The sequence below is a fragment of the Diachasma alloeum genome, unplaced genomic scaffold, assembly GCF_001412515.2.
Source record: "Diachasma alloeum isolate Michigan unplaced genomic scaffold, Dall2.0 Dall_scaffold_00176, whole genome shotgun sequence".
In the NCBI taxonomy this organism is placed as follows: Eukaryota; Metazoa; Arthropoda; class Insecta; order Hymenoptera; family Braconidae; genus Diachasma; species Diachasma alloeum.
Genome location: NW_021680342.1, coordinates 2,205,229 through 2,215,235, shown reverse-complemented (window position 1 = coordinate 2,215,235; position 10,007 = coordinate 2,205,229). Strand labels below are relative to the sequence as shown.

Below are 10,007 nucleotides of genomic sequence, written 5' to 3'. Positions count from 1 at the left end.
ACCAATCAAAGACCGGGCATTAAATTAATGGTCTATAAGTTTTTCCCCGTATTATTGTTTTCCAAGTTGGTTGCACTCGGTGGATGCCCGGTATAAACGACATCGGCGGGAGTCTCTTTGGCGTTCCCCTGTCATCGTTTGTTTTTATCGAAAAACTTTACAGACCATACCTCCACTATCGTGCACTCCTCAGCACAGCCAAAAGGAGAGTTTTAATCTATTTAGTGGGTTCATCGGCGAACTTATACGAAAGGGAGTTCCCAGCAGTTTTTTAATTCACCCTTATCCAGGGAACAGTGAATGCACTCTGTACATGTACACGCAGAAAAAACACATGAGCTTTATTTATTATTATCCACTTAAAATAAACAACAGGGCTCCTAAAGATAAATTACAAAATTAAAGAGAGAGTGGAAGTGAAAAATGTACAAAGGAAATGCACGAGTACAAAAGAATTTTTTAACGTTTAATGTTTTGAAAAATTGAGTATATCAATTATCCACTCTAGTTGCTGTTTGTTCGTCGTACTGTACGGACGGTACCATTGGCGGTTTAAAGCCATACTCCATTTTCGACTGTCTGAAATTACTCGTTCTACTTTGATAATGTACATCCGGCAATCTCGCTCTCCTGAAGTTACCAGCACCATTCGATCGTGCAACAGTGGCCAAGTACCGAAGTGTTTCTTGATGAAGCGGATGTACCACTTGATTTTGTTGATGAAGATTCAGGGCATGCTGTGGTAATGGCACTGGTCCTATGTATTCCACATTTTTGTTGGTTCCTTTATCGATAGCACGATAAACCAAGGGTCTGTGTGGAGTTATTTGGTGATCGTTTGAACGTGAATGCAATGGCAATACCATTTGATTGGCAAAGTGTATTTTCTTTGGATAAATCAAGTGAGTGAATTGCTGCAATTGTTGCTGTGGTTGATTCTGCGATTGTTTATTATTGGATAATTGATTTAAAGAACCATAACGTTTGGTTAATGCATATCGTGGATTAACCGGTGGTACAAGTGGTTTATCGTAATAGTAGCCTTGGAATTGCTGGCTGGTTACATTAGTTTGTATCTGCTGGTCAATGGGATTATTATCGTATAAATTATTAGTGGGTGGATTCATAATTTGCTGATAACTAACACCGTACTGTACACCGTACGGTATATTAATTGAGTTCTCAATGTAATTTGTTAGTTCTAATGGGTTGGCTGGTTTTATTGGTGTTTCAACGGAATATGGCTGTGGTGCATGAACTTTCTTCTCAACAACCTTCTCAACTGCAACTGGTATAGCTGCAGGCTTCTCCAAAATCTTCTCAACTGGATATTGTTGAAGTATATGAACTGGATACAGTTGAGGTACTAGTTTATGAACTGGGTGTGGTACTCTCTTCTCAACGATTCTTTCAACTGGAATTGGATATGGCTTAAGTGCTGTCACAGGTTTCTCGAGAATTCTGTTGCCGTGAAATTGATAAATTTGCGATACATCTTTGTGTGCATTTGCCATATTCTGGTCTTGTAATTTTTTCACATTGGATACATCTGTCTCCAAAGGATTTTCTCTTCCTCGAATTGTTTGACTGGCGTAGTTGCCAATATCTAGAAGTAATCCTTGCTCAGTTGGTCCATGAATGTAAATCGTACTCTTACCAAGATCCTGGGATAAAGAATACTGCAGTGTAGGTTTTTCTATTTCCCTTGAAATCTCTTTCATCTCGATTTCAGTCGTTGGCACTGTATTACTTATAATATGTGTACCCTGTGCATACACATTCTGCTGTCTCTCTTCATCCAACAATCTCTGGAGGCTAGACTTTGTATGATCTTGGCTATTATTTTCTCTTATTTTGAGGGCTTCTTGGGTCCCACCTGTCTGCTGTGCATTCACCAGTGCATTCTCCAGTAACTTTTCCAACTCAAATGCTGAGTAAACGTTATCCTGTTTTATCCGTGTATCGGTATAAAAATTTGTCTCCCCAGTGGCATTCTCATCCACCGATCTTACACCGTGAATATTCTTAGGTGGTACGTAATTCTCAATGGATTTTCCGGAATTCGCAAAATTGGCGGCATTATTTTTCTCCTGTTGATCGGCTTGAGAATGTAAACCACCCTCGGGACTCGTTTGAAGCTCCTGCAGCAGTAACTCAGGTCTATCGGCTATCGATTGGTGCCCAAAATTGCCATTACCAATATCCGCATAAGTTTTACCTCGCTCAACTTGCCTTGCACTCTCGTATCCGGGTATATTGAGATATCCTGGAGACAGTTGATTGATGGTCACTACCTGAGACGCAATTTCAGCAGGATAATGTATCTCCTCTACGGGGGTATTGTGATATAACTCACGTGACTTCTGTATCACAACCGTTTGATCGACACTGGGGTCTGTATTGGTCGTTTCGTCGTGCCCATTGAATTTTGATTTTATACCCTCGTAAGCTTCATTGGATATCTCAATATCACTACCTGAAGTTACAATATTCTTCGATGATAACGCCTCCTTTTCGCTATTTGTCGCCTCAATGGCATCGCCGAATTTTAATTGCCGGTCAGTGTCACTCGATATCAGATGGGCCTCACCGGCATTCACCAGAGCTACCCCAACCTGGATTGGATTCAGTATCACTGAGGAGGTGGTTATACGTGACTGACTGTAAAGTTTTGGCGTTACTAAAACAGCAGTATCGCTTGACAAAGTACTCAGAGGAGTGGTGCTTGGTGGCATAGTCTCGTCAATTGTTGAGGATGTAATGGATCCAGTGCTCTCATCATTGAGGTCGTTGCAGGGGAAAGTTGTGCTATACTGAAATGCCTCCGAGTTGGGGACTTCAGCTACGACAATAGGCTTAGAGAATCTTGGTGAAACTTGTGGTCCCGGCTTCTCCAATAACTGCGCGTTGGAATTATCTCCAGATTCCGGGGAAGAGTTACTCTGGTTGGCCAGCGGACTGCTGGTAAATTCTTGGCGAAATAGTTGGAGATGGAGTGGGTCCTTATAGTTAATTTCTTCCTTGCTGTCGACATTGAAATACTCACGGATACTCTCTAGAGCAGTCTTGTAATTGTATATCGAGGAATCGTCGTTTAGGGATGAATTTTTTATGCTAATGGCTGGAGTTACAGCGGAGACGTGATGGGTTATTGACTGCGAGGCCCGGGGTAATCCAGGTGTCGTGTGGTGAGTTTCATTTTGCTTCAGTGATGCACCTCTACTGCTCTCGGTGTCGGGTACACGTTGACCGAAGCTACCGGAATTTTCAATTATCAGGGTCTCTTCCAGCGTCGTAAGTGATGCATCATTTATTCCCTCGGTGACATGGGTCTCTGTCACTTCCTCCTCCTGTATTCCCTTCACGTTCTGCTCTTCGCCGTTGTTGGCTTGGTAAATTGTAGGATTATTTGGAAATGGCGGTTGAATCACCGGCGAGTCATCTGCCTATAAAAAACAATGTTTTTTTTTTGTTCGATCATTCAACGTAAAATTGTGATAATGAAAATTGATTTGGGTGTGTTTCATATACTAACGAAATTGGTGCCATTAACTAGGGCTTTTACTACGTGTTCGCCCAGGGCCAATTGCGCATTAGCCACACTGTGGCCGGTCGATGCACTGTACTTGACCAATGGATGATAGCCCCACTCGTCAGCAAAATATTTCACGTCCGTGGATGACTGCTCACCATTAATGTAATATCGACCGTTTGCCAATTCGCCACTTCTGGTTTCAACCTTTCCCTGTCCCACGCCGTTATCGTTGCCTATGGTGTATGTGTAACGATACGTCGGCGGGTCCTGAAATATGTAAGTTCGTGGATTTAGGTACAGGGTTAGGAATTTTTGGCCGAATTTGGAGGGTCCCATTCTGAGAATTTTCTGCAAGTGACATTTCAACTGAAGTTTTAACGAATTTGGTTGTTAGAAAATCACAACATGTTCATGTTTAATTGGAAACATTGAATTGAAAGTTTAATTGTATTTCTACTTGAAACTAGAATGTTCACACAAGAAGTTATTGATTTCATGTGAATAGAACCGCAAGTAAAAATTAAATTTAAGCTTGACCAAAAGCTATGTTACAAGCGGTTTGAATAAACCCATTAATTTTTTTATTGAAATAGACGATTTCTCTGCGTGTATTAAACTGTTTGAGACATTTGGCTTGTTCAATCAATGGGTATTTTTTTACGAAGTATCCACACGGAAAGGAATTTATATTGAAATTTCCGACAAAAATACAGTGAAAAATGCAATGAAGCATGTAAATGCGACAATATTTTTGTGGAATTTTTACCTGAAGAGGTGCAAATTAAAATTCTTGGAAGGCCAATACCCTGCTCGATAGCTAAATTTTGAGGGTGATTTTGAATAAAAAATTCTGCAGGGACATGGCACTGATTTTGAGGAATCAACCCCCAATTGCAATTCAATAAATGCACAATTCTGGCGTTCAATGATTTTGTGACCAATTATTAGTGATAGAAAGCACTAATTGTCGAAATTATTCTATTGAGTGTGCAGTATCATCAATAATTGGTGATATCTTTAAAAAAAATCCATGCAACGTTTTCTGTCATCGATTTATTTGCCTACAATTAACATAGTTATAATTAATACCAGATATTTATAGTCATAAATAGTCAAATCTATAAATATTGATAAATATAATTAATTCTACAGCGATAAGTATAGCTATACCTACGGAATTTCAAATGTTAAAAAACGAAAATATTCCGAACAAACACTAACAGAACGAAATTGGCCAATGAATTTCGATAATTTCAATAATTTACCTATTACTGAATGTATTTTTTATTGAAAACAAAATATAAGGCCCAATCGCTATATCCATAGCGCGCGGGGCGTATTTCTAAAAATCAGTGACACACTAAAAATTTTTTTTTTCATGGAAGATATGATAGTAATTCTCATGAGACTGACATTGAATCAGATTTAGGGAAAACATGGCTATGAAATTTCAAGTTTTAGGTAGAATTCAAGGAAATTCATGAGTTTCCAGTGGGAGTGAGACGGAAATTTCACAATTTGATTGAATTTTCAATGGATCATGAATAATCAAAAACAAAATGACATGAAATTTCCATTTTTCCTTGAATTTTCCTGATTTCTCTGAATTTTCACGGAATAATTGACCTGAAAAATCAAGTATTTTATTGATTTTCAGATCATTCGAACAGAAAATCACTAGAATATTTGATTTTTCAATGACAAGATTTTCTGAAATTTCAGTGGAAATTGACTACGATAAAAATTTCCGGGATTTGGCACAGAAAATTCAGACGAAACTTTTCACCAGCGCATTTTCCTGGGAGTTAGGGACATACTCCTCAAAATAACAAAAATTTTCCTGTGCACGAAATCTCCCCAATTAACTATCAATTAGCAAATTGAATTTATGAAAGGGAAATTGGATAATTACTTCTCTCCTCGGTGGCGAGAGATTGGACGCTGGTGCTGCTTCGGAGTTGCTTGATGATATCGAGTATTTCGTTCATTGGAAAGGAGGACGCATCTCGGAGTTTGCCGAGAAGACGTTGCAAGAAGCAACCAACACTGAGAGTCCACAGTGCAAGAATGAAATAGATGTTTGCAGGAGGATGGGAAGGGGTTTTCCTTGAGAAAGTGGACTCCGCTGCAAACGTTACTCGCGAATCAGTGTGGTGTATTACAGTTGTGTAAGTACACGTACGTACTTTTATACACAGCGATCTATATATATAAATCTTGAGTTGCTTTTGCTGGACCCTCGGGCACTCACCAGTGTTTATACATCTCAAGTTTTCGCTCCCCTCCGCCCCTCGGGCTATTCTCAATAGAGGAAAGTCCGGGATTACAGTTTGAATGTCCGACTAAATGGCAAAATCAGCGAAAGAGTTTCGAATGTTCTCATTAATTAGAACTCATGTCAAACGTATAACTACTTAATCTTAGTTATTTTTTTCCTCCTCATATGAGATGGTGTGTCATGATTTTGCGACAAAAATACGTGGGAAGTGGAGCGACTTTCGACTCTCGACGAAATTCCTCAATTGAAAGTTCTTATTTTTTACGAGGTCTTAGAAAAAAAAATATATATAAAACTGTAATCGTAAAAAGTCAGGGGGAAAACGGTTTGAGCAGTTACTTTACGACGAGTTGAATTAATACCAGTTGGACTCATTTACCGACTATGTGCTCCCTAAGCTCGGTTGGTTACAACTGAAACTCTCGCGGCTAACCGAACCCCTCCCCCCCCATTTTCTCGCTACTCCTAAGGACAATTGTTCGGACTTGATCACAGTATGGACCCATTCATACAGGGGTTTCAGGGAATACCAAACTAGTTTATCGTAATTCCTGTTTGTTGGCTGTGCATTTAATGTGGTATCGATCCATTGCTTCAACTTTAAGTTTCAAAATTTAGTACCAACAAGCTCTCACATAAATCAATCTGTTCACTTCCTGACTCGATATAAACTGTTGTTGTTTCGCATTCCCAACTCCCCCTCAATTAAAAATTGAGTCTAATTATCCAAGCATCTCAAATAAGCCCAGGAAAATCGGAAAATTGACCAGCAGCAATGTTGCAAAGAAAAGAATAAAAACCCACTGCTTTTTATCCAATTGAAACTCGAGGGCAAAAATGAGTAAAAGAAAAAGTTGGCGGAAAAAAGCCAACAGAGAGGTCACCGCGTAACACGTGGTTAGAAAAAGTTCCCCAGAGGGCTTATCCCTCGAGCGGAAAGCCGAGATATCTGGATAAGTCCCACTCTGGCATTGCGCTTATATATATGAAGCCCATATATACTTATACATATATGTATATCTGTGCAGCGTTCAACGAATTTGGGAGGCATCCATCTAAGTGCGGTGGGGGGTGGGGGCGGTAGGGGGTGGTAGGGGGGTCGGAAGTGGCTAAAAGGATAATAAAATGAATCGTAGGGAAGAAGCGAGCATAAACCCATCGTTTCCTTCCCGCGGGGGAGGCGGAAAGATCGTAGAATAAGAATAAAAATGCACTGAATATCGATATATAACGTTTATACCTATCCAATCGATACACACATCACGGATGATGAGGTGGAAAATAAAAATGGCATACGCCCTCGACCTTCGGGCAAAGAAATCTCTAACCCAGATCTACTTGCACAGCAATCTAGCCGTAACTGTTTTAGTTTTACCCGTCTCAGGTGCCTTTTCCGCGTTGGTAGTAGCGACCGAGTGAATTAGAGTGCACACTCGCTAGATCGGTGTGTGTATGGCCATGCCCACATACAGGATGCATGCGATTGACGGGCGGAGAGGGGGTGGGCCCCTCAACGGCAAGATACATACGCACATCTCAGTTGTTTTGTTGTTTGTCAGATGCGCCGACATTTTCACGTACAGAAAACCAGTTTCATAGAGAGAGAAAGACAAAACTCAACGTATACGTGTGCAGGTAACAGTTGTCTGCCAACAACGACCCGCATTTCACTCACATCTCCCNCCCCCCCCCCAACGGCGTGTATTTTCTTGGGCGCGACTCTCCCAAAACCGATTTGCACATGTGAAACACAAGATGAACGTGTCATGGAACTTTTTACCTGATGTCTCAGCCCCCAGGGCCAAACTGACTCTGACTGACACATTGAAATTTCCCGAATGTGATTATATCTCTTCACAACGAGTAATTTCAAAGTTTCAATAATCAACCGGTTTTTCAGTGCTCACGGTCGATGAATAATTAAGAAGAAAATTGTCCGTTTGTTTTGAATTTCGGCATGACGAGAGGACGAAATAGAACAGTTGTACGTGTTGCTGATGTTAAATATAGAGAAGTATGCAGAAGTATTTTAATTGATGTTCTGTCTGCTCCAAGTTCTCCCGACTTGGAGAAATTTCCTGGGTAATTGAGCGTGAATCATTTAATTTTTGTTTCAATTATTTACCTTGTCATTTTCACTGCCTGTGATGTAGCCCGGCGGGGGAGTTGCGATGGAGGCTACCACCAGCCATAAAATTACCACAATCTGTAATGAAAATATAATGACTTTCATTAGTAACGCGCAAGAGCTTATCCCCTCAACCATAAACTCGACGAGGCGAAAAACATCCCTTTCAAAACTGTTCAATCCGATAAGTATGAATTTTGAATTATCGCGTTGAGTCGATACTCCCCGTTTTCGTTCTCTACTTGTAAATATTCAACTCACAGGACGGACCAACATCCCTAACTTCTGCCTTCCCTTCAACTCAATGACAAGCTTATCACTGAACGAATTAACATCAAATCGGATGAAATCAACTGCCAACACGTGTTTAACTATTTTCTAATCTCATTATAAACACGCACTCGGTACGAGAGAATCTGCAAACTGTAACGTTCGTTGGCGATCCACTTGACTTGACTCGCCAAAGCTCCAGTTATCCCCCCACGCCCAATAGCCACTAACCTCTCACCCGTGTGTATGTCTTACATGTACGAGGAGGAAATTTCCCTGGACAGGAATCCACTCGTCTCCCTTCCTTCTTTCATTAAAAACACGGGTGTATACATGCCGGTATATTTTATATTTACCGATTGTTGACGCGTTCCACCGGTCGGTCCGGGCGATACACACTGCGGTGTGTACAGGTGCCATGCAGAGTGAAAGGTAAGATGGGCACTTCAGCAATGCTGTGTAACAATGAGGGGAGCGGTGGGCAGGGAGGAATGAGGAGGATTGTAGGGTACTCCGGTGAGAAAGTGATGGAAATTGTATCGGTGAAAAGAATAGAGGGAGATGAGGATGCCGAATTTTTTGCCCGCAGTGTGCATTGCCGTTTAAAATTTCGCTGGATTTTTCACGTACACGTGCACAATGTACCGCCGAGATTATCGTTCGTATTCCATTCTTGGAAGATTTCGCTTGGGTAAACGTAAAAATAAGGAAAATCAGTGGTACGATGAGAGAGTCCAGCATTTACACAGTGAGAGCCTTTCTTTTGTCCCGCCGTGCATCGAGACGAGATTCGATCTCTTACCGATGGACCAGATATTTTTGCCCTCTGGCGATGAAGCATTCACTCGTTCTGCTGTGCGCCTGCCTCCAGTCGATACGAAAGTGGCCCAACGTATATACCTGGGGATTGCATTCCTTCATTATGAACATTGGTAAGATTTGTCGTGGAATGATCTCGATGCAGGTGAAATTGATGAGACTATTCGAGGAGTTTCATTTCTCGGGGTTTGGCGCATTTGCTACGAGAGTTTTCGAGAGATTATCAGGACTAGGGCGGAATCATGTCGGAAATCGACTTATTTCGTGTCGTTATCGAGGGATCGAGGGGAGTGTCACTTGAAAATGAGGAACCCGATGCGGAGATTCTGCACAGAGAAAAAAAGGTGATTTTCAGGCATATCTCACTGATTTTCAGGAATCCATCACCAATTCAGTAGCGACGTGGTAAAACGGTACAAGTCAATTTTGACTATTGAACAGTTTTCAATGAATATCTCGGAATCTAAGGGAGATAGCAAAATTTTTGTTAATACCTTTTTTGTAGAGCCGATTAAGAGCTACAAGAAATGTAATTACGGAAATTTCGCTATCTCCCTTAGATTCGGAAATATTCCTCAAAAACTCAGTTGGGAAATAAGTCGACTTAAACCGCTTTACCACTTCGCTACTGAATTATTGGTGATACTGGACGCTTACTAGAATTAGTGAGTGACTTTTAGCACTGAAATTTGGTGAGAGATTCATAAAAATTAGAGATGGGTTCCTGGAAACCATTGACATGATTTTGAAAATTAGGGACGATAAGGGATCACTGAAAATTAGTAATTACACATTGAAAAAATTAAACTGGAAATTAGCAATTAGCATCTTTAAAAATTCGAGATGGATTCCTGGAAAATAGCGACGTTATTCTGAAAATTAGTGACGATATCACTGGAAGTTAGTAATGATGACACCGTAAATTGGTGACGAAATCAGTGAATTTCTGAATTTTGCAGTCACTGAATTATTAGGGA

The 10,007-nt window shown here is 40.7% G+C and overlaps 1 protein-coding gene across 1 annotated transcript; it reads right to left on the bottom strand.

The window, feature by feature from the left end:
- Window positions 1–491: 491 nt before the first annotated feature.
- On the bottom strand, window positions 492–8,217 carry LOC107043443. Its single transcript, XM_015264993.1, has 4 exons — window positions 8,203–8,217; window positions 7,939–8,019; window positions 3,536–3,802; window positions 492–3,446 (listed from the first exon to the last, which is right to left on the bottom strand). Exons 1-4 carry the CDS (start codon window positions 8,215–8,217, stop codon window positions 492–494), a joined length of 3,318 nt encoding a protein of 1,105 aa, XP_015120479.1.
- Window positions 8,218–10,007: the final 1,790 nt, after the last annotated feature.

What these genes read in the sequence shown, in the direction of transcription:
- LOC107043443 (XM_015264993.1), bottom strand. An exon ending in CAGGCAGTGAAAATGACAAG is followed by an intron (nt 3,803 to 7,938) that starts GTAAATAATTGA and finishes TACATATTTCAG; the next exon opens with GACCCGCCGACGTATCGTTA. An exon ending in TAGTTAATGGCACCAATTTC is followed by an intron (nt 3,447 to 3,535) that starts GTTAGTATATGA and finishes TGTTTTTTATAG; the next exon opens with GCAGATGACTCGCCGGTGAT.